This window comes from Sapajus apella, unplaced genomic scaffold (genome assembly GCF_009761245.1).
Source record: "Sapajus apella isolate SASKATOON/1434 unplaced genomic scaffold, GSC_monkey_1.0 scaffold168, whole genome shotgun sequence".
Classification (NCBI taxonomy): Eukaryota; Metazoa; Chordata; class Mammalia; order Primates; family Cebidae; genus Sapajus; species Sapajus apella.
Window position 1 is genome coordinate 1621337 of NW_022437108.1, and position 24606 is coordinate 1645942.

The following is a 24606-nucleotide window of genomic DNA, read 5'->3' on the forward strand; positions in this document are numbered from 1 at the left end:
ACAAGACGGTTTAGCTTTCATATTGTTAGAATGTCCCAGAATAATTATTTTATTTATTTATTTTTGTTGAGACAAAGTCTTGCTACTGGAGTGCAGTGGCACAATCTTGGCTCACTGCAGCCTCCGCCTCCCGGGTTCAAGCAAGTCTCTTGCCTCAGTCTCCCAAGTAGTTGGGATTACAGGCATATGCCACCATGCCCGGCTAATTTTTGTATTTTTAATAGAGACAGGGTTTTACCATGTTGGCCAGGCTAGTCTCGAACTCCTGACCTCAGGTAATCCGCCCATCTCGGCCTCCCAAAGTGCTGGGATTACAGGCATGAGCCACTGTGCCCAGCTTCCAGAATAATAATTTTAAAATACTAAATGAAGGACAAAATACTTTGTGCTACAAAGGCTGTGGATTTGGGTATAGATCTGTTACTTTTTCACCTAAAATCAAATATGTTTTCATAAGTCAAAAGAAGAACTTTAAAAAAATAATGATTTTAAACTCTTTAATACTGAGATGGCTAGTTGTGGATGAGAGATAATTTTATTACATTTCAACCCAGAAATTTCTAATAAATTTATAATATTGACACAGATGCATAAAATCTTATTTGGTAGACATTTTAAGAATGTTAATATATTGTAAGGGGAGTTAAAATAGAATTGTCAGTCTGTGTGGAATGTTTTCTTGGTAAAAGTCAAACTCTTTGTTTTTTATTTCATAGACAATTGTGGCTATTAATAAAGACCCAGAGGCTCCAATTTTCCAGGTGGCAGATTATGGAATAGTGGCAGATTTATTTAAGGTAAGCTGGCCTGGAGAGAAATTGCTATTTTCTAGATTGTCATCTGAGAAACTCTTAGAATTGGTCAGGGACGAAGCTATTAAAGAAAACATTGTGTGTTTGTGTGTCTCTGTTTGTATATGTACTGTTAATATATGTACACAATTTTTACCTACTTAAAATTCTTCTAATAGTAGATATATGTTGTTTATATACAGCATTATAACTTTCCCTTTAAGAAAGAGTCCAAATTGTCTTTAAAATATCCACATGGATTTTGGCATCCCAGTGCTAAGTTAACGCACAATGTAAAGTGATTCAAATAATTATAAGCTAGAATCATATTTGGCAGGTATCCTAAAGAAATTAACATCAAACCCCCTTATTCAGAGATTTGCCAGTTATGTTAGGGGAGAGGAGGCACTCATATCCAGCTGATCTGACTCAATAAGAAGGCTCTGCTTGCTGTGTTTGAGGGTTAAGGGGCTTCCTTAGCTGACGAGTGTAGGGAGAGCACTTATTTCCCACTCCTCACATTCTTCACCTTTGGGCGTTCCTTCTATCTTGCTGTCACCTCCATATTTGTCCTTCCCATGAGAAAAATTATTTTCATGATATTAATTAGTTAATTACAGCTGATGAGCACCTGGTATTCATTTGGCCACATTTAAAGCTCATAACTTATGCATGGCCTGATCTCTTCTTTTTCCCTGGGTCTACCTACATGTTTCTAGGTTATCTTATGTAGAAATCACTCATGCAGGAATTGGTACTCTGAAAATAGCATCCAGTCCTAGGAGAAGTGGGTTTGCTGGGGTGAGGAACCCCTCATGTAGAACGACAGTGAGGAGGTGTGGGCTTCAGTGGAAAGGTTGCAACCTGAGAACAGAGCTTCAGGAGGTCTCCTCAGCAAGAAGATTAGCCCATTTCCATGACTTCACCAGCACTGTGTATGATCTAGAGGAACTAGTGAGTGTGCTTGGAGAGCACATTTGTACTTTGCAGCATATGTTCATGCTCAGTGAAGGATAGAAACAGGACCCTTGAGCCGATTACTCCATGGTAACTCAGACTGCATGCAGAGACTAGGATGGGGCTCTTGTTCTGGCCCATTGTCAATCCTTCTTCCCCTCAGAAGGCCCCTGCCAGAGAGCCTAGATCTCATTTTGGGAAAAACATTCCCCCTCTTCAGTGACCCCGAAGCTCTGTATCTTGATATTTGGGGTTCAGGTAAGGTCAACTGCTCATGTTGCCTGGCCCAAGTGTGTAAGAACAAATAGTAATGTCAGTTATTTCCCACTAAGATATTCCAGTGGGAAGGGGAGCTGGAATGAAAAGGATTTTTTGTTTGTTTGTTTCTCTATATAGTGATAACTTTGTTCAAGTGGTAAAAATTTCGTTCTTACTATTGGTGTGAATAGAGGGATAAATATTCTTTTTATTTAAAAGCAAAATTAAAAAACTTTCTGAACCTCATCCATGTTTGCAAGTAGATGTCTACTGTAGTTGCCTTTTTTCTTCCAGAGAATATTTTAGTAAATTTGTAATTTTGTTGGTTATATTTTTCTGTCTGCCAAGAGAATATTTTAGTAAACTTATAAGTAATTTTGTTTGTTATATTTTTCTGTCTGTAGTATGTATTGCAACTCACATGGGGGTTTTCATGATAAAAAGATAAAGTGGTGGCCGGGTGCAGTGGCTCACACCTGTAATCCCAGCACTTTGGGAGGCTGAGGCGGGCAGATCTTGAGGTCGAGAGATAGAGACCATCCTGGCCAACACAGTGAAACCACATCTCTACTAAAATACAAAAATTAGCTGGGCATGGTAGCACATGCCTGTAGTCCCAGCCACTCAGGAGGCTGACAGGAGAATTGCTTGAACTCAGGAGGCGGAGGTTGCAGTGAGCCAGATCATGCCACTGCACTCCAGCTTGGCGTCTGGTGACAGAGCGAGACTCTGTCTCAAAAAATAAAATAAATAAGTAAAAAGATAAAGCGTTAAGCAGTTGAAAATTTTCAGTGTTTTACCATTGGACACCTGCCTTGGAGCAGGACCTTCTTTGTAGTCATTATTGATGGAATGGGATCCCACACACTGTGCTCTTGCATTTACGGCAGCTCCCAGGTTTGGCATGAGAATATGCATGTGTTTGGACGTGAAGCGATATCTCAGTGAGAAAGAGTCCTAAGACGGTGAAGTAGAATGAGGCCTCAAAAATCATCTAGTTAGCTGACGTCCAGTTTCAGGTTCTCAGGCTCCTTTTGGTATTTTAGGAAGCCCACTTTGGACTAGAGAGAAACTTCAGACCAAAATACCATGTTTATTTGCTTTTAGCTAGAATTATATTAAGGCAATGACTATCTCATACAGCTTAGAAGTTCTGAAGTACATGGTCAGGCAGGGTGGCTCACGCCTGTAATCCCAGCACTTTGGGAGGCTGAGGTGGGCAGATAACCTGACCCTGCAGAGTCACCTGGTAACTCTGAGTTTAACATTTTGAAGAACTGTCAGGTTATTTTCAAAGTGGCTTCCCCTTTTTACATTCCCACCAAAAATGTGTGAGGGCTCTGGTTTTTCTGTATACTCACTAATTATGTTATTGTCTTTTTAAATATAGCCCTTCTAATGAGTGTGAGGTGGTATCTCATTGTGGTTTTGATTTGCATTTCCCTCATGGCAAATAACGTTTAGTATCTTTTCATCTGTTCATTGGCCATTTGTATATTTCTTCGGAGACAGTCTATTCAGATCCTTTGTAATTTTTAAATTATATTATCTTTTTGTTCTTGAATTGTTAAAGTTCTTTATATATTCTGAATATAAGTCCCTGATCTGATATTTGATTTGCAAATATTTTCTCTCCTTGCATGGGTTGTCTTTTCACTTTCTTTAATGGTGTCCTTTAAAGCATGAAAGTTTTAAATTTGTCAATGCCTATGAAAAAGGGGAGGAAAAGTTTTAAAATAAAGAAAGTTTTAAATTTTGATGAACTCCAACTTACCAACTTTTTCTTTGTCGCTTATGCTTTAAGTCTCATGTCTAAAACATTGCCAGCCAGGTGTGGTGGCTCACACCTATAATCCCAGCACTGGGAAGCCAAGGTGGACGGATCACTTGATGTCACGAGTTTGAGACCAGCCTGGCCAACATGGTGAAACCCCATCTACCAAAAAATACAAAAATTAGCTAGGTGTGGTGGCATGTGCCTGTAACAGCCCCAGCTACTTGGGAGGCTGAGGTAGGAGAATCACTTGAACCTGGGAGGAAGTGGAAGTTGCAGTGAGCCAAGATCACGCCACTGCACTCCAGCCTGGGCAAAAGAATGAGAGCCCATCTCAAAACAAAACAAAACAAAAACCCATTGTCTAATCCATAGTATGGTGAACACTGGTCTGCAAGTATCTGCTCAAGCCCCTGATTTCAGTTCTTTTGGATATATACCTAGGAGTACAATTGCTGGGTCATGTGACAATTCTGTGTTTAGCTTTTTGAAGAACCTTCAAACTGCTTTCCATAGAAGTTGCATGACTTTATATACCCACCAGCAGTGCACAAGGGTTCCAGTTTTTCCACAGTCTCAGTAAGACTCATTATTTTCTGTTTTTTAATTCTAGTCATTCCAGTAGGTGTGAAGTGGTATCTCGTTGTGACTTTGATTTGCATTTTCCTAATATCTAGTGATGTTAGGCATCTAAGCATATGAAAAGGTGTTCATTGGTCATTTGTATATCTCCTTTAGAGAAGCGTCTGTCCACCTCTTTTACCCATTTTCAGTTGGGCTGTTTTTTTGTTGACTTGTGTGAATTCTTTACATATTCTGGATACTAAATATTTATCAGAGATATGATTTCCAGATGTTTTCTCTCATTGTGTAGGTTAGCTTTTCACCTTCTTGAGAATATCCTTTGATGCGCAAGAGTTTTAAATTTTGATGAAGTCCAATTTATCTTTTTTTATTTTGTCGCTTGTGTACCATATCTAAGAATCCATTGCCAAATCTTAGGTCATGAAGAGTCACCCCTGTTTTCTTATAAGAGTTTTGTCATTTTAATTAATATATTTAGGTTGTTGATCCATTCGAAGTTAATTTTTGTATATGATGTGAGGTAGGGGTCCATTTTCATTCTTTGCATGTGAATATCCAGTTGTCCCAGCACCATCTATCTGTTCAGAGAGACTATTCTGTTCCCATTGAATGGACTCAACAAACACCTATCTTTTTAAGCCTTGTTTCTTTCCTTTTCTCCATACCTATTAGCATTCTCTTTACTGTCTCTGGAACCTACAGTTACTTATCTCTGTCTGGTGCCTTATTTTTTGCCTAGAATCCTTTCCTTCTTTAGGTTGATGTTCTGAATTTTCCTAATCCACACTGAATCTTGCTTAATCTTCCTTAACTCCTGAATTTGGAGCATTTAATGCTATTTTTTTTTCCTTCTCCTACATTCCAGTATAAGATGAGCACACTTCTGATTGGGTGTTTCATAGGCCTCTGTCTATTCTTGCCAGCTAGGAGGCAGAACTCCTCTGTCACTTCCATAGTGACAGAGCGCTTCTGTGTTTCCCTTAGTATTATTTTGAGGAAGTACTAAGTGAATGAGTGAAACATACTTGTATTGTGATTTATATCAGTAGGTTGTCTCTTTTTTTTTTTTTAAACATAAGTGCCTTTTATTGGGTCTTACCAAGTAGGGAGCTGTCTCTGCAATACCTAAAAGAGAATAGAAACAAGAATCCAGATCTTCAGTGTGCTCAGGGCATCAGACACTCAATGAACCCGAGTTAGCATTTTCTTTTTCCTAAATAAGGCATTCTGTGGTATGCTTTAAAAGTGTGCAGTTGGGCTGGGCACAGTGGCTCACGCCCGTAATCTCAACACTTTGGGAGGCCAATGCAGGTGGATCACCTGAGGTCAGGAGGTTGTGACCAGCCTGGCCAACATGGTGAAACTCCTTATCTACTAAAAATACAAAAAAAAAAAAAAAGCCAGGTGTGGTGGCAGGTGCCTGTAATCCCAGCTACTCAGGAGGCCAAGGCAGGAGAATTGCTTGAACCTGGGAGGCAGAGGTTGCAGTGAGCTGATACTATGCCATTGCACTCCAGCCTGGGTGACAGAGTGAGACTCTGTCTCAAAAAAAAGAAAAAAAAAAAGTGTGTGGTTGATCTAATAAAAAAGATATAGATGATAGAGAAAACCTTCTCAACCCTTTTGTGGGGAGTGTGGTAAGGAAGTATTTAGTAAGGTTTTAAAAAGTTGTATGTTCTAAACCAAAGTAGTGTTTCACTTCATGGTAAAAGAAGTTGGGCTTTATCCTATTTTTCATGAAATACATGGGTCCCATCTGAAGCTCAGTTAGCATGTCATCCATGTGACTGGCATGAGCTTATGGTCTCTCTACTGAGGAAAGCTGGGAGAAGTGGTGCCAGCACTTAATGCCACCCCTGAGCAAATGCCTGCTGGCTCCATGGTAAACATGGGCCTTTTAACAGGCTGGAGACAAAGTGACATTCAGAAGAAACAACATGTCGACAATTTCCTTAATAAATTTTGTACGAACACATTATTTCCACCTAATGGAAATGTAGCGCTCTTAAATAATTGAGAGGCTATATTCATCAGTGGCGAGTTCAGCTGGGATCTTTGTGAGCTAAGGCAGCCGAAAGCCCCTTGGAAGACTGGGTAATTGATATTTTGCACAAGTGGCTGAGCCATTTTTCAGAGTGTCTGTGCGGCATTCCCTGCAGCCCCCATAGGCAGCTCTCCTCTGTCCAAGCAGTCACAAAGCAGCTCTACACTGGGGGCTCCAGTTGCAGCTGCTGCATTGCCAAGACTAAGGGTTAGTAATGAATCCTTTTTAAAATGGCAGCCAACTCAGGCCATTTCCCCTTGCTGTGGTCTCTTACTGTGTCTGCTGACCAGCCACTTCATTAGCACACAAGGTCTTAATTTTAATAAAGAGTGATGATACTGAATGTTCAGCATGTAACACATTTCTGTGTGCCAGATCATAGTAGTATGCTGAAAAGCAACCAGTGTGTTTGTGAAAATGAATGATGAATGAATGAATGAAAGAACACAGTGAGAGAACAAGTACTAGAGGAGGTTGGCAGGAGTCGTAATTACAGTAAGCTAGAGACTTTGGTGTGGACTTTGAAGGAAAGTCAGGAATGCAGTAAGGATAGGAAGAATGCCAAGGAAAACACGAAGGTAAATACACAGTACTCGTCATCCAGACAAGAAAAATTGGGCTTCCTGTTTCTAGGGTGCCTTCTTGAAATTTGTGATTGGGTCAAAAAGACAAAAGGTAGCCAGGTGCAGTGGTTCATGCCTGTAATCTCAACACTTTGGGAGGCTGAGGCAGGCAGATCACTTGAGCCCAGGAGTTTGAGACTAGCCTGGGCAACATGTTGAAACCCCATCTCTACAAAAATTAGCCAGGTGTGGTGGCTACTCAGGAGGCTGAGGTGGGAGGATTCCCAGAAGGTGGATGCTGCAGTGAGCCGTGATTGCAGCACTGCACTGCAGCCTGGGTGACAGAGTGAAACCCTGTCTCAATCCAAAAAAAAAAAAAAAGGCAGAAGGCATGTAGGCAATGAGTGGGCTGTAGGCCCCGCCAGCCCTGGGTCCACAGTAGTCTCCCTGGGTGGGAAGAGAAACTACAGGGGAACAGGGGGTTCCTGGTGGAGAGGAGGGGCCCGTGTGTCTGAACAGTGATTTACGTTGTTTCTTTTGGCCTCCCTGTGTAGCTTACGGAGCTGTGATTGTATTACAGTGAAGGCTTTAGTTGCTTACTTTTTTTTTTTTTTTTTTTAATTTGCAGGTAGTTCCTGAAATGACTGAGATATTGAAGAAAAAATGAATCATGATCATGCCTTAAAAAGAAAAATTAAAGTATTCCACTGAAATGATAGACATTTGTGGATACTATCATTGGAAAGCATGAAGAGCTGCATTTCATAATTTGAGGAAAAATTTCTAACAGATGCCAGAATGCTTTTTTATGGGATTATGATGTTTCCTTTTAATTATTTTTGGTTTCAAATAATTTTTTGAAATTTTAAAATTCTGTAATAAAATCTATAATAAAGCTTTTCCACAGCTTTAAAACTATCAGAAATATGCCTAGTCTCTTAAAGAGAGAAAATTGAAGAAAAGGAGTAAAAATTTGTTTATTTTTGTTTTTTAATTGTTGCTTTTTTTGCCTTTCTGGTTCGCGGAGAGCTCTGTTTTAGGAAGATTGTAAACATGATTGTTCCTACCAGCCTAATCAACCTAATCTCATTGTTGAAGGGCATATCTCATAGGAGAAGGTAACTGAATTGGCAAATGCAGAGTTAAAAAAAGCATGGCTGTAAAGCATGAATATTACCTTAAACATACTCCAGTCTTCAGAAAACCACAGTTAATGTGACAAAAGCAGACCTGACTTAAACCTGACCTGGCTCCATGTATTTTAGTTGACTTAAGGTAAATTTCATTTTCCATTTCATTTTAAGGTTTTGTCAGTTTATGGGACTTTTGTCTATAAAGGAGGGAGAGTACAGGAGGGGCTGCTTTGAGACAGCATGGCCTTCTGATGCAAATGGATAGTTTGATGTTAGGATAAATGTTCAAAATCCTGCACAGAGACTGCTCTGGCCTTTCTTTTGCCTTCTGTTGGCTTCTTTTGGGCTCTCTTAGGAAGCACCCAGGCCTGTGTAGTCACCTCTGGCACTCTGATTCTGCTGCCCAAGGTACAGCTGAGGTCCAAGAGTGTCACCAAGGCTGCAGCTGGTGTGAGTGCAGGCCCAAGAGCAGTGGCTGGTGAGGCTTTGAACAGGCCTGCCAGAAGGGTTGGGTAGGTAGGCGAGTAGAATGACGAGGGCTGCCCTCCTGAATCAGATCTGCAGAAATGAGAGTAGTGACCTTGATCAAGCAGATAGCAGGGAGGAGATGGGAAGTGATCGGTGATAAATGATGGAGGGGGCTAGAATACCTTTGTGTGGCCAGCCTGGGGCCCTTCCCGGGCTGAGTAGTGAACCCTTTCTGATTTGTGTCACAATCACTTGCTATGAAACATTTTTAAAAGTTGTATCTTTGGCATTTCAGTCTTCTTTTAATGAGATGAGAGCAGTAAAATGATGCCTCTTTACAAGTAATGTCTGTTAGAATCGAAGAATCGTAGAATGTCTGAGCCCCGTGATCACCTGGTCAGACCCCTTGTTGTACAGATGGGGAGACTGAAGCACAGAGAAGTGAAGAAGGTAAAGTGACTTGGCCCAGGCCACATGGCTGGAATCACCTTTGTGAGAATAATTCCTGTGTCTTGTTCTTATCTTTGAGGGTCTTCCTAAGAGGGCTAACCTTGCTCAGGATTTTCTCCATTTACCCCTCATTCCTATTGGATGCTATAACCTGTGTGTGGGGGGGGGGCGGGTGGGCAGGAGAGATGGCAAAGGTGATGGCCGCAGGGGCACCCCCAGTAGGTGTGCTGACTCAGGGAGGGGCATCCCAGGTGGTGCCTTGGCCTGGTTCCTTGACTCAGAGTTGAACTGGTTGGTCTTTTTTCCTTTTGCTCCGTACTGTCCTGGCTGCCCTGCCACAGCCCCAAGCAGCTGTTCACTGGGCTAGTATTTACTGGGAACAGCTCATCATCATAACATTAAGTATAATGCTTGCTATATACCAGGCACTGTTCCCAGCACTTTACACATGTTAAACCCCTTCAGTTCTTACAGCACCCTGTAAGTTAGTTGCTATTATTATCCCTCTTTTACAGATGGGGAAGCTGAGGCTCAAAGAGGTAATATAACTTGCCTTAATTCAGACAGCTTATAAATGAGAGCCAGGATTTGGAAACAGGCAGACTGGCTTCAGAGTGGTAACTTCACTGAGGACGTGATTCTCCTTCACCTCAGCTCAAGGGACAGTGTGACTGCACAGCAGCCTCAGGTAAAGAGCACTAGGTACTTCGTGCTGGGTGGGATCCTGGTTGAGAAGGAGGGATGGGTGTTCTGGAATAGTCCCTCCAGTGGGATTTTTTTCAACACAAAAGTTTCTCTGAGTGCCCACTTAGAGCTTACCCTAAAATGGCAGCCATGTGAGGTGGAGGCAAGTCATTGAAACTATTATATATGCAAGAGGCACATTTTTGTGCCCTTTTAATCTCTTTTATTGGAAACCGAACAGTTCCTGTTGACTCTGCCCGTGTCCAGCCGTAGCACCCAGAGCAGTAGCTCTGGAAGCAGTATGGGGGAAAGATGTTAGGGGTAGCTTTCTTTAATGCTTGCGTATGGGTTTCCTGCCTTTCTCCCTAGTTTCTTTGAGGTCTTTGATTAACCTCACACAGCTCTGGGAATTTGGTGGTCTGGTTATTTTGGCAGAATATAGAGTCCTTGGAAGGGCAGAAATAGGCATGTTAGAAGGGCAGCCCTCTGAGGGCAGAGATGAGCAGGTCCTTGAGCTGAAGCTGACAGCCTTTTCACTTGCAGAAGGCCTGAGGCCCAGTAAGGGCCCTGTACCCAGCTGCTTAGTAGTTGAGAGGGGACAGCATCAGCTTTCCCCCAGGTCCCACTCGCTCTTAGCAATGCTGTGAGGAAATGTTCCCTGATGGGTTCTCTGGCTCAACCCCCTGTGCTGTGGGACTCTGAAGCAAATACCTAGAAGAGTATAGCCCAGCCACTTCCCCGAAGGAGCTGGTGGTCTTGACAGGGAGGACAATATCCTTCCAGACTCTGAGAGTACAGGCTGTTGGGGCCACAGCCCCTACCCTCAAGGATTTTGCAGCTACCAGGAAAGATTAGATGAGACGTCAGTAAAAGCAGACAGCAGGTCTCAGCATGGACAGCAGATACAGAGAGGGCTCCTCAGGAGGCTGGCACGGCCATTCCTCAGTGGGTGAGGGCTGTTCAACTGGCGTATGGGAGCAGAAGTGGAAACTGATATCGGAGCTCACGTGGGTGCATGAGGCAGTGAGGGGCAGAAACACTGGGGTCAGGGAGGAGGTTGAGGGTGGTAGGTAGTTGAGGCCAGATTGGAGAGGACATTGACTCACAGGCTGAGGAGGCTTCTTCCTTAGAGATCAGTGGTTCTCAAACTTTGCCCCCAAGGAACACTGCCATTTTCATTGGACCAGCGATGGTACTGTGATAGTTCCACCATACAGGTCTTTTCCTGATTTGCAGGAAAAATTAATCAGCAGTTTCCCAGTCTTGAGTCTTTCTTGCATACTTCTTTCTGAACCTTTGGTAGCTGCTGCCCCTTGTGTTCTTGGGAATGTGAGCAGATTCCAAGGTAAATGAACAGTAGCAAGTGGATCCGAACAAAGAGCAGCAGCTTTTGTTTTTGTCTTGGGACATATCATGGATTTCATTGAATATTTAAAATACTTTCTGCTTGTTTGTTAGATATATCAGTATATTAAGAGTGTCCCATAAAAACTGTATGACTTCGTTTGCCATCTGAACAAGCCTTAAGCACCCCCGGCAACAGGGAGCCATTTTAGAGGAAGGCCTATAACTTGGTGGTGTATGCAGGATAGAGGGAGAGAGGAGAAGATGGAAGCCATTAGGGGCTGTTGCAGGAATACTCTGGCTCCAGGTGGATTTGGCTGGGGATGGGCTCCTGGAGATTGTGAAAATGGGTCCAGTGTTGTGGGTGAGGCTGGCAGAAGGCAGGGCTCTTCTTCCCAGGATAGCAGTGGGAGCCCTGCTGCCACCAGAGCCTGAGTGTGTCTGCTGGGCTGCAGGGCTGGAAACCCCAGCTGTAGGTGCACTTTCTGCTCTCTTTCTGAAAGGGTGGGTCAGCTTCACTGCATTTCATGCTGTCTCTCACTAAGGGTTTTTGTTTGAGTTTACATAAAAATGGGCTGAAGAGGCTGGGAAACCCAGAGAACACCATTGATAGTAGCAGATGGATTTGGTTAGCTGCTGCTGAGCGATAGGAGGCTTGACCGGTAACCTTGTGAAAAGTCCGTCAGTGTGGTATACTGCCACGATTTCTTATAGCTCTGGGGTTTAAGGAAAATCTTTGTGGGGAGCAAATGAAGAAAAGTTGCTGATAATCCTTGGCTTATAAAGCGCTTTCATGTATGTCACCCCATCAGTGGGGGAAAGAGTAGGAAACATTCAAGAAATCAGACTCTCAGGACAGGAGGCAGTTTGCCCCAGGTCACAACACATGTGATAGAACTGGCACACAAACCAGAATTTGGGGCAAATGGCAGTCAGTGAGATGTGAGACCTGAACTGGACGCTGGGTCTGGAAAACTTGGCCTGTCCACTAGATTGTGGTTCTCCCATCCTCTCCAGGACTGTATTCTCTGGTTTGCGTTGCCTCAAAACAGCAGGCTTGTTGTTAGAAGCAAGGAACACCAATGGAATTAGGGATTTTCTGTGACGTAAGCTGGCATTTACCTCCTGTGGTGTCGGAATTGGTGAGAGGGAGGCCCTGGGGTGGCATTACCTGTGTGGCCTTTGCCTTCTTTGTCTCCTATAATTAACTGGGCCTGTGGTTAAAGACAGGTGAGTGCTTTTTTTGTGTGCTCACCTCCAGCTGTTTCCTTCCCAGTGTGGGCTGCATAGGGGACAGTTGGGTCTGGGACCCGGGGACAACTGGGTGGACTGGTCACCAGGAGCCTTGGTTCTCAGCCTGTTCCTATTACTGCCCCAGAGGCACCCTAGTCACCTTCCCTCTCCTTTCAGGTTTCATTTTCATCATCTGTAAAATGGCAGTGTGAACTAGATAACTTTTTAGATAACAAGCTTTAACCTATGAGTGTTTTGGTGGGTGTCATACGAGGTGAGTAGATGGAGAGTGCTGTTTTTGAGGGCTTCTTGTGCCCACGATGCTGTGCTGAGCCCTTTACATATGTTATTTCATTTACGTCTTAAAACCTTGCAAGGTGTAGTAGTACTCCCAACTCTACAGATGAGTAAACTAAAGCCCACAGAGCTTAAAACACTTGCCTGAGGACTCCTGGCTATAAATGGTGACCACAGGCCAGTCGGCTCCCAACCACATGCCATATCCTGACTCCCTCTATGGGAGTGCAGAGGATGGACCTAATCTAGCCTGACTGAGGTGGGCTGCAGTGGAGGGCAGCGAGATAGGACAGCCTCACCAAGTTCAGAAAGAGCAGCAAAACCAACCAGATGAAGAAGTGCACTCTGGGCAGAAGGCCAGCATGGACAAAGAACAGGAGTACCAAGAACACGACAAAGTATGCTGCTTTCTCTGGAAAATGCAAGGGCTAGTCCCCAGTGCCTGAGTCCCCTTCTAGCTTGATGCTCCTCCGTTCTGAACTACTCTTTGCTCAAAGAAGCAGGGGTCTTTGTACTGCAATCTGGATCCAGTCTCCTCATTGGCCTTTTGTGGTATTTAGCATGGTGCAGGTCCCAGAACCCCCTACCCGTTCTTTAATCAGTGGAGGCGGAGGTGAGCGTACTAGTTATGAGTCCTAATTGATGTTGGGGAGGTTCCTAGAGTGCTTGGTGAAGGGTGACCTATAAATCTCAGACACTGAAGAATTCTGCCACATCCATCACAGTGTTTAATGTCCTGATTGATCTCCAGGGTAGTCAATTTCATTTGCTTGTTTCAGGATGAATAGGCAGCCTGCTTCCCTATGCTGCAGTCGGGGGCTGTGCATAAAATTATGCCAGCACTGTCTCCTGGTAGCTTGCAATAAATTTTAGCAGCAAATGTTTCGTCATCTTCCTTAGATAATTAAATTAACTCTTCACCAGGAGAGGATACCAAACTTTGCAGCAGTGGAGTCAAAGATATTCAGAATAGTGATGAATTTCTCACTTAGTTAATGTGAGGGAAATACAAGTTTTTGGCAGGTACTCCAGTAGTACTTGCCAAAGGGAGAGGAGGAAAGAGAAGGTGCCTCCTGTCTGGGGGATAACAGTGCTCTCTTAGCTAACTCAGTGACTACAGGCGTGGTTTACAGAGGAACAAATGGCACGTGTGAACAGGGATGTACTCAGGAGAGGAGCAAACAGTGGCTGGGCTGACTGTTGGGACTGGGGGCAGGACTCACTGCCACCCTCCCACACCAGACTGTCAGCAGCAGCAAGGGCATCTCCTGGGCAGCTGACCCCAAACGTGCTGAGTGTGTGCTGGCAGCAAAACACCCCAGACTTCTCATTAATAAGGATGCTTTCTGTTTGTGTCTCCCCTGAAACATTCTCAGAGGGCTTTCCCTTCTACTACATCATTAGCTATCCCAGCAGCCCTCGGGCTGGGAGGCACAGGATCATTCCTGTTGCACATGGGGAGGAAGCCGGTCCAAGGATTTGCTTGGAGCCTCAGAGCAAACCAGAAATGGGGCTGGGCTGAGAATCCAGGCTCTGCCACATCCTGTGCATAGGTACAGCAGCACCTGAGGCAGGAGGTGGGTGGGAGGGGGATGAGCAGACTTCTCTCCAGCCCTGAAATGTCCTTGGTTTGGCTATTCGAACCCCCAGATTTGTTGGGGGTCCTTGTGAAGCAACTCCATGCAAGTGTTAAGGGGACCACAGGGTGCTGTCAGATTGTCAGTAAGAGAGATTCCTTGGGCTCAGTTTGTCAGCAGCACCAAGAGTGAGGCCCCAACTCTGTCTTCTCTTTTTAGGGGTAACCCAATAGCATCAGAGAGGAGCATGGCGCCAGCACCAAGGTGGGAGCCGTGCCCTCTCCACTCTGGCTTCCGTCAAGAACTGTCTTGGAGGGAGAAAGGAGCTCCTGAGTTGAGGTTCAGGTGGATGCCCACCACGCTAAAGAGAATTCCAGGCCACTAGCCTCTAGCCACACAGGGTTCCCTCCCAATACCCTTGTCTCTGGGACTTGATCTGAAAAGCCACACTTTGGGAATTTTGCCAGGGCTGGGTGGAGAGGTGCCCATTGTGCCACTCAGGGAAGGCCTTATAGCTCCCCCATCCTGGGTGGGCTTCAGGCCCAGGCTACAGGCTCCGGCCTGGCTTTCCTGGTGGCACCTGCTTTGATTCCGGGCAGCTTATCTCACAGTTAGCATGGCATGTGATCTACACAGACCTAGGTTTGAATCCTGCCACGACAGCTTACTAGTTCAGTGTGCCCTTGGGCAATCACTGCATGAGTCATTCCATGGCTGCCGTTTCTCCTCTGTAAAGCAGGGAAGACCCTCCAGGGCCGAGCTAAGGAGGGAAGCCTGTGAAGAGCACCTGTCACAACAGGCAATGCAGACATGGGAGTCATTACTGTACCACCCTCCTTTTTTAGCAGGAGACAGTGGCTGTTACCAGACCTTCCCTTCAGGGACAGCCCAATGGCTCCTCTGGGCCACCAGAGTGGGTTCTCTAAAAGGGTGGAGGAGAACTGGGAGCCATTTCCCAGAGCTGCAAACCTCCCAGGGAGTGCTCGGCTCCATCTCCCCCAACCCCCAGCTGCCCGCCAGCCATAACTCTGGGATACGGTGCCCAGGGGAGCCATGAAAGCTGAAGCTTTTACCTCCATCTCCTGCACTCCAGGCCCCCAAGCCCCACCCTAGGACTTGTTGTGGGATGGGGTATGACCCAGGCCTCCACCCACCGCCTGGAGGAAGCGCTTTTGAGTCTGCAGAAGGGACTGCCATGTTTCTGGTTCTGGTGTCCTCCTCTATGCTTTTGGTGCCAGGCACAGCCATCCTGATGTTTTATGCTTAGACACTGTAGAGTGGACATGGTGGCATCTCCTCGAATGCTCAGCTCCTCCAAGTCCACATCCAGGGGGTACCAAGTCCTGTCAGTCAGGTCTCCCCAGTGTCTCTACCACCTGCTGCCTTCATCCTGCCTGCCCGTGTGCAGCCTTGTTCCCTCTCCTCTGGACACAAGCCTCTCCCCCCGGCTGCTCCTCTGCACCTACCAGAAGACTGCGGGAACCCTTCCGTAGTGCTTTATCTCTAGGGAGAACATCTGGCTCGGCTTGGCATCCAAGGCCTCTGTGAGTAGCCTCGCCTGTCCTTCCTGTGGTCCCTTCCCCTTCCTACCACGCCATCCCCTTCCTGACACCAAACTTCTCCCTGTTCCCAACCCTGTTCCCTCGCCTAGTTCACTGCTGTTCCTGTGCTTGCACTGTTGTCCCGTCACCCTCCTTCTGACATTCCTTTTTTTAAAAAATGGTTTAACGACTGACTTCAAGTCAGGGAGACAATCCAAAAATCCCTGCTCACATTCTCCAGAAGTAGGCCAGTTTTGTAGCTCAGTGTTGAAACTACCCCTAAAAATTGCTGTCCTCTCCCACAACAAACAGAAGAGGTGATCTGGTATACTTACTCTTAAAATCACCTTTAAATGCTTCCTTCACTGTGAGGCCTTCAGATGTCCCCAGGCGGGTAAGTAGCTTCCTCCGTCCGTGTGCGCCATCTTAGGCTGTGACTGTTGTGGGCTCTGGACTTGGGGACCACCTATTATCTCTGTCCCCAGCCTCTGTGTATTTGTGAGGCAGTTCCAACACAACACGAAGGCGGCAACAAGTGCCCAGCAGGGTCTCACCTCAGAGCAACTTGTAAATACCCCAAGAAATCTGCTTTTAAACATGGAGTTCTGGCCAGGCCCAGTGGCTCATGCCTGTAATCCCAACACTTTGGAAGGCTGAGGTGGGCAGATCACTTGAGCCCAGGAGTTCCAGACCAGCCTAGGCAACTTGGCAAGACCCCATCTCTACAAAAGACACAAAAAAAAAATTTAGCTGGGGATAGTGACGTGCACCTGTAGTCTCAGCTACTTGGGAGGCTGAGGTGGGAAATCATTTGAGCCTGGGAGGTCAAGGACGCATGAGCCATGATTGCGCCACTGCTCTGTAGCCTGGGCAACAGCAAGACCCTGTCTCAAAAAAAAAAAAAGGCTGGGCACGGTGGCTCACGCCTGTAATCCCAGCACATTGGGAGGCTAAGGCGGGCGGATCACCTTAAGTCAGAAGTTAAAGACTGGTTCCTGCTGGCATGGGGCCAGGCTCAAGTGCCCGTGAGGTGACAGCACTAGCCGAAGAGCTGGCACGATGGAGCTCTGCAGAAGGCCCTTCACAACTCAGCAAGGTGCGCCTGGAGGAGGGCGGCAGCCATTTCTAGTCCAGTGGGTGGAGATCACCAGTTACTGGTTACCACTGGCTTCTGCCCTACAGACTGCAAACCATGTAATGCCCTCCCACCCTTCGAGTGGCAAAAGCCAAGTGACCGCCTTGCTTCCCAAAGCTCTCAACCCAGGGAACCCCAGCGTCTAGCATGGTGGCAGCAGATTTGGGCCCCAGTTTTGGGGGCCCAGATTTTGGGCCTGTCATTAAGTGTTCAACCTAAGAAAGCTTCTTCAACCTCTCCGAGCCTCAGATTCTTCAACTGTAAAATGGGGTTAGTGATACATGCCTCATGGGGCCGCTGGAAGGATTAAAGGAGCCCATGTGGGTAGGGGCCCTGGCTGAGTGCCCAGTGATGGACACTATGACAGTGATGTTTGCGATGCCTCAGGACCGCTACTCTTGCCCTTTGCAAAAGCTTCCCCTTGGTAGGTCTTCTAATTAGACCCCAAGAGGGGCTCAGTTGGATGCTGCCACCTTTAACATCTTTTTTGACAACTGCTGATCTCCCCGTGAATCAGGAGGGTGCTCTTTGCCTGCATGTGGTAATTTCCTTCCTTTTCTTCCAATTCAGCCATCTTTCCCAAGTGGCTCCATGCCCAGGGCTGTGGCCTGGTGCAGAGTTGTGGGGTTCTAATGAAGCTCAGGCCTGCTCATTGCTCTTGAGGACCAGCCTGGGAGGCAGGCAGGGAAGCAGATGCTGACCAAACCAGGGGCGTGGTACACTGTCAGGTGAGTCCAGGGGGACACAGAAGTTCCAAAGACACCCAGCCCAGCAGTGCGAGGAGGCAGGACACTCTCACAGTGAGGATAACCCAGACCAAGGTAGAGGGGAGAACAGGCTGGACAGAAGCATAGGAGGACAGCCAGAGGGGTAAGCAAGCCAGCTCACGAAGAGGCTATGAGCCGCAGCACTCATTCTCTTGAGGCATTGGGAACCCTTTACAAAATTGTCTTCCTTAACCATCCCCCCAACTACATAAAAGAAAACATGGTCATACATACAAGACCCCTTGGGGGCTTTTAGCAGGGGTGCTGAGGCTTAGCTGCCTGGGAAGATGCAGTGGAGAGGGCGAAACCAGAGGCTGTGCCAAGAGAAGGCTGCTGCAGTGCAGTCCGGCAGGGGGCCTGGGCCTCAGCAAGCCCGTGATGGGGCCAGGCGCTAGCAATTTGGAGGGTGGAACGGCCAGGATTCACGACTGCTCGCAGGGGACGAGGAGGGAGCCAGTGATGCCACACACATCCGTAACTGGGTGGATGGTGGTGCCCTGGCTGAACCACTCTGGACACTTCGCCTAGGCTAGCAACCAAAGGAAAGCCTCCACCAACTGGGAGTCTCAGTGCAGCTGGTTTTTATTATTAAAGCCAAGGTTGGAAAATGGTTGCCCCCCTGCCTCCCAGAACCCTCCCACCCACCTCTAGGTTGATCCCTTTATATCCTGTGAAGGTGAAAACTAGATTTGTCTTGAAGAGACTCAGAAACGCTCATGCTGGAATGAGAATGAGGACAAATGAAGTAGGCTCAGATGGTGGTCTCCGTGTGATTGTGTGGGACTCCACCCAGGATTCCTGGGAGAGACGGCTTAGGGTGGGGCTGGACAGCCCCTGCTCACAGTGCTGTTCCCAAGGGTCCGGGGGTGGGCGTCAGGAACGAAGGCAACGGAAGAGGCTGAGCTGGCCCCCCGCACTCTACCCTGATGAAGCTGGGCTACAGGCTGGTTTTTGTAAAAATGGTTAAAAAGAAAACCCAGCCACGAGCACCACCCTCCCCTCCCCTGAGCAGGGCGAGAAGAGGCGCCAGCTCTGGGCTTTGAGGTCTGAAGCTTGTGGCCTCCTGGCCTGGCATCACCTCCTTGGAGGCAGGCAGCACCCTGAGGGAGGCCAGGCGGGCTCCTGGGCCCCGCATGTGGCCCGTGGCAGCCTCCAGGGTCCCAGGAGAGCTTCGAGATGGCTGTCTCCCCTCCTCCCACCCAGCCCACTGCAGGCTCTAGGCCTCAGGGACCCTGTGCAACTTTTGCTCTTTGGATTCCAAAGATCTGAACTTGTCCTCCAGCGCGGGCGTAGTGGGCTGGAAGTGGATGACAGGCCTGATCTGAAAGACGGTGAAGCCCTCCTGGTTCTTCTGGTTGAACAGACTTACCCTGTGCTCCAGCTCGGGGCTGGTTTGGGCCGAGCCCGGTGGGCTGGGCCGGGCGAGGGGGGCTGGGTCCAAGGCCCTCTGGGATGGGCAAGGGTCCTCTGACAGGGAGGACAGCAGGTCCTGGACTGTGGCCTCCTCCACCTGCTGCTGGGGTGGCAGCGGCAGTGGCAGGGGAGCAGGGCCGGGCTCAGAGGATGGTTCCTCTCGGGCAGTGCTGCAGTCTGTGGAGGAGCCCAGTGTCTGGCTGCTGTCACTCTGGGCCCGGGTGACTGAGCTGCGGGAGGCAATCTCCGAGGTGGCGCTGGCACCAGTGCCATTACTGCCGAGCTTGAGGGGCACGTCCAGAGAGAAAAGGTCCGAGGAGATGTTGGGCTGGTGGATGTCTATTGCAGCCGTGGTGACCACGTACACAGCTGGCTCTGGGACACCGCTGTCTGCAAGGAAGGAGAGGATCTCGGTCACACTTCAACCTCTGGCACATCTGGGGGCCCTGAAGAGGGCAGGTCTGAGCCGGGCAGTGGGTGGTGAGTGTGGACAGCCTGTAGGAGACCATGCCTTTGTGGAGGGAAGCCTTGATTGATTGATAGAACTCCCTTCTCCAACATCAACACCCTGCTTTGAGGGGGATTATGCCTCCTCATCTCCTTAAACTCAAGTGTGGGCATGTGACACGCTTTGGCCAGTCACCCATGAGAAGTGACCTGTGGCACTTCTGGGCAGAAGCTTTATGAGCTGGTGCTTTGCCCTGGCAGCCAACAATGTTCTAGAATGGATGTGACTGTTCTGCCAACCGGGTGCTGGAGTGATGGTGATGACCTGGGAGCAGAGCCCCCAGCCAACCTGCAGTGGGGCTTTTGTGGCTTTGTTTAAACCACTGACACACTGGGCTATTTGCCACAGCAACCTAACCTAGCCCATCCTAACTCGGGAAGCGTGGTGTGCTGGGGCGGGGAACTTGGGTTCCACGGTCTGAGGAAGGACTCAAGTTTCAGATGGGCTGGCGGGTAGGATGATCAGAGCCTGCTTAGTGTGCATTGTAGGGTCGGAGAGAGGACGTGCAGAGCTCTTTAGGCGAGATGTACCCGGGGCTGACCTACAGAGGATGCAGGGTGGGGAGATTCCTCCACAAAGTTGAGGACTGAGAGGGCGGTCTGGGCTGGAGACGGTGGTCTTTGAAACCAGCATATTGGATGAGGCTTTGAGGGAGGAGAGAAGACAGGGATGAGGCCTTAGGAGGACTAAATTTTGGAAAACAAAAAATTCAAATGCATTCTTCACGTGGCCCAACATGATAATAAGGTTTTGGGGGCTGTGAAATCAAACTCAAGAACTGCATGTGGAACCCTGAAATGAAAGGGGGCTGTGGAGAACTGAGACACCAAATGCCTTAGCAATATTTTAAGATTCAATCTTTCCCATAAATAAAAACCACTGGGGTTTCTTGAGGTTTTTTTTCAAGTGCAAGAATGAAACATCCAGCAGGGATATGCCTGAGGCCTGCAGCTCCTCACGCCCAGGAGTGCTGTGGCATATCATCCTCCACTGTGCCCGCCCTCACAGGTGCGCAGGTAGGGGGCACTGAGGTCACTTGGAGTTCTGGATTCCACCCCCCTTCCCATTTCAGGGTTCCACATGCAGTTCTTATGGGCGATCACAGAACACCCCCATCCTGGCACCTGCAGGCTGGCCCCTGGGTATCCCCAGCTCCAGCGCCGGAGTTTTCTGGAAGCTGAAGCTCCAGTATTTTAACCTTGAGCACTGCCTGCAGTTATGGTTCACGGGCACCAGGAGATGGCACCTGGCTGCCAGGCATGAATTGTCTCTGCCCTCAGGTTTAGGGTTTGCTGGGGTCACATGTAGCATGGGGTTCTGGCACATGCAAAACAGCCCCCTACCCAGACTTACCAGTGCTGGGCCCATTGTAATACTGACTGATGTAGCTGTTCATGTCATCTTTCACTGTGGCTTCTATGAAGGTGGGGACAGAGAAGGATGAGTGGTCACTTGTCAGTCCGAGAGGCAGAGACTGCATCAAGTTCTTTCTTCACCCCTTATACTCCCATCCCACCCCCATGAGAGGAGGCAACCGTCTCACAGAAGCCCTCGGTGTGTGTGACGGGAGCCACCTCCTATTTTTCCATGGGGACCCCCTGTCTCACCTGCCCCAGGGGCTGGACTGCACTGGGTGCTGGAGGACCCAAGTTCTAACGAAGCATCTGCCTTTGTACTAACCTGGACAGAGCCCTTCCCCTTTGTCCCCACTTTCCCCATCTCTGAGATGAAGGATGTGGAAATAATTCCTCAGGGCTTTTCCTTGTCTGGATAGCCTGAGCCTTCATTGCCTGAGCTTCTCAAGGGCACTGGAAACGCTGCCCTCAGAGAAACCTTGAAATCCCATTTGTAGGAATACACGGCCAGCCACAGGGCTGATTCGCATCCAGACAGCCCCTGTGCCTCCATCCATCTGAGGGTTCCAGCCTTCCTTGCAGCACAGGAATGGAGCTGGGGAGGTGGGGTGCTGGGGATCCCCACCACCTGCACTGTTCCTGCACATAGTAGGTGCTCAGTACATAATTGCTAAGCAAATAAGGGAAGGGGAAGTGAAGAGCTAGCCATGTCGAGAGGGATGGGAACAAAGTCTTAAAGAAATATTGACCCGCCTGGGCAACATAGGGAGACCCCATCTCTACAAAAAAACTCCTTTTAGTCGGACATGGTGGTGCACACCTGTAGTCCCAACTACTCTGGGCTGAGGTGGGAGAATTGTTAGACCCTGGGAGGTTGAAGCTGCAGTGAGCTGTCATCACACCACTGCACTCCAGCCTGGGTGACAGAGGGAGATCCTGTCTCCAAAAAAGTAAATAAGGAATCTTGGTTCACCTCCTGAGAGGATCGGGGAGGGAGGGAGAAAGGGAGGAAAGCTGAGACTTTCAGAGTGGCCTGAGATTGGGAGGAAAGCTGGGTGCTGGGAGACCCCGAAAGCCGTCCTACGAGCTGGACCTTCTTCCAAGGACAGCGAGGCAGTGAGGGGCCACAGGAAGGTCTGAACTTGGTCAGGTGTGACTGGGAGAGGCCATTCCCAAAGCTGTGGCAGAAAGAGCAGAGACTGCAATGCCCGGGAGGGGTGGCAGGCCCTGAGGGCACGGGAGGCTGTCCCCATCAGGACAGTGATCTGTGATAATTAGGAAGGCCTGAGGGGCTGGGGGAGGGAGTGGCAAAGTGTCCTACTGTGCCCTGGGGTTGCTTCCTCAGCCCACCGGGTCCTGGGGTCATGGAAGGGTAGCAAACCTCAGCTGTACCACATATTAGCTAAGTGGCCCTCGCTTAGCCTTTGTTTCCTGGTCTGTGAAATGGGGAGAATGATGCCTATTCTCCAGAGTTGCTCTGGAGATTAAATGAGCTAGCATCAGATTCCCAGGGTGGGGTCAGGTACCAGAAAGCCCTCAGGAGGGCTGAGGGCATCCTCCCTCTCCCAGGGAAATGTGGAGGTGCTCCAGGGCTGCCCCTACAGCCAGAGTCTGCACCCCTAGGAGCTTCTCTGAGGAAAGGGGTGAGCAGACCAGCACTGCGTTCCAAGGGCCCTTCCCAGGCTCACCTGTGAGCTGCAGAAGCCAATCTGCCCTTCCCCTGGGAGGCTGGAGGCAGCACAGAGGGGCCTGGCTCTTAAAAGCTTTCTTGGCCTCTTTTGATCTTTAAATGCCTGTGGTCAGAGGTGTGTTTTACACTAATGCTGGGGCTGAGGGAGGGCCCCGGACTGGCTCCAGACCCTGCTCATCAGCCAGCTAGACTCTCCTCTGCAGCCGGGCATCCGTACGCTGTGTGTACTGCCAATGCTGTCTAGGCTGGCTGCTGCCCTGGGAAGCCAGGGGTGGCTGGTCCCTGCAGGCTGGAGGCTCAGGTCCCCCCAGGCCCTGTGGGCCAGGCTGGGGGATCTGGTCACTCATCTTGGTTTTATCCTGAGACAACACAGGGACTCCAGAGGGCCCTGTGATGTGAGCTGGACAATGAGCTCAGCTAAAGTATCCACAGACCAGTGAAACTTTAACCCAAGAGCCACGTGCAGGAGGAGGCCCGGGTGAATGAGAAAATCCCAGATGCTGAGTTCTTTTCCTGGTGCTGCCACTGGCCTGCCATGGGGGCTCAAGCAGGTACCATCTCCTCTCTGGGCCTCAGTTTCTTCATCTGTACCCTGAGGGCACTGGCAAGGCTCTTTCAGTTTGTGAGGAGGCCAGGCAGATGGTTCTGAAGTTCTAAGAGGTTACAGAGTCACAGCAGAGTGGGAAGAGGCCCGAGGCATCTTGGCCAGTCCCCAGCGCAGGAATTCCCCTGAAGCCAGCCTGAGAGGGCTCTCTCCTCTACAGCCCCCAAACCTCTAGGATAGGCTCACCTGCCTCTTTGTGGAGCAGCTCCTGGGCAGCTTCTCACTCATCTGTGCTCAGCAGTCACAGTGAGCCCACTCTCTGCCAGGTTTTGAGCCCAGGAGTCCCTGCCTGCTGGGAGCACATTCAGGGCCTTCCCAGGACATCCACTCCTAGTCAAAGAGCCCATTAGCATTTAATAAGAAGTGCCTACTATGTGTGAGGCTTGCACATCCTGGTCCTGCCTTCCACATAGGTACCAAGGACAAGCCCATTTCTACTCACGGTCTATATGACAGCCCTTCCACCGCCTAAAAAGCCCCTCATGTCCCTCCTGGGAAGTCTCTTCTTAGAAAGCCCCTGTGCATTCTCTACCCCTCTCTGGTTTCCCAGCCTTTCCACACTGAAGGCTTCATTATGGGATCCAGCTGTGACCAGAATGGGAGGAGGAGGAAGACAAAGAAGAGAGGGAGGGAAGGAGGGGGGAGGGGAGAGGGACTAGTGTTTACTCTGAAAGCTGCAGACTGAGGGGTCGACACTTCACACCGGTGATCTCCCTGTCCCTGTGATGCAAGGCCGTGACTACTGAATAGACCGTGCACATGGCCCGAGATCTGCTGTGATCACACTGCCCTAATGTACCCTCACATCCTCCAAGCGTGTTCAGAAACGCCCTCCTCTGCCGACTCAGGTGGAGCCTGTAGCCAGCGTGGACACCCAGGTCGTCTCTGCAGGAGCTGAGGCCACGTCAGGGCTTCCCCACCCTGTACTCACGTAACCCCCAAGGAGGGCTCATCGCCTTGGGCAAACATCAGCTTGCTGGGCTTGGGCCATAGGGGCAGCCTGCTGGAGGCACCCTGAGTCCTCAGTCTACCAGGGTGTTAAGTCATTCTCCTTTCTCTGTCTTGCCTACATAATTGATGATGCTCACATCTTCATGCAAGCTGTTGAGAAAAATAACCTAAGCCAGGTGACCTTCGGCCCAGACATCCCTCCTGAGCTTCAGAGGTCTGGCCAGCTGTCCCTGGACACCTCCTGACTGGCCTGCAGCTACCTCTGACTCAACATGTCCAAAATAGAACTCGGTTTCTCCGTCCTCCATCCTGGTGACCGGTTCCTGGCACTTTTTAGTGCCTGTTACCAACAACTCGACTTCCACCAAGTCTGTGACCAGTTCAGGGACCCCTGGCCCTGTGACCAATCTTAGATTTTGTGGTTTCCCCTTTGGACTCCTGCCCTGCCTGTGGGTTTAATGAATCAGATTACTCGTTCCTGGGA

General features: G+C 48.8%; 2 protein-coding genes across 4 annotated transcripts in view; one reads left to right on the forward strand and one right to left on the reverse strand.

Moving 5' to 3' along the window:
- Positions 1–7890, forward strand: part of ETFA (electron transfer flavoprotein subunit alpha) — an 81942-nt gene extending 74052 nt beyond the window's left edge. For both annotated transcript variants that reach the window (XM_032267309.1, XM_032267310.1), the window contains 2 exons: positions 717–797; positions 7601–7890. In XM_032267309.1, coding sequence (XP_032123200.1) covers positions 717–797; positions 7601–7639 — 120 coding nt within the window. In that variant the 3' untranslated portion in view covers positions 7640–7890. The remainder of the gene's footprint in view (positions 1–716; positions 798–7600) is intronic.
- A 10275-nt stretch (positions 7891–18165) lies between these two features.
- Positions 18166–24606, reverse strand: part of TMEM266 (transmembrane protein 266) — a 142843-nt gene continuing 136402 nt past the window's right edge. For both annotated transcript variants that reach the window (XM_032267312.1, XM_032267311.1), the window contains exons 10-11: positions 20876–20938; positions 18166–19404 (exon numbers count right to left, since the gene is read on the reverse strand). In XM_032267312.1, coding sequence (XP_032123203.1) covers positions 18818–19404; positions 20876–20938 — 650 coding nt within the window. In that variant the 3' untranslated portion in view covers positions 18166–18817. The remainder of the gene's footprint in view (positions 19405–20875; positions 20939–24606) is intronic.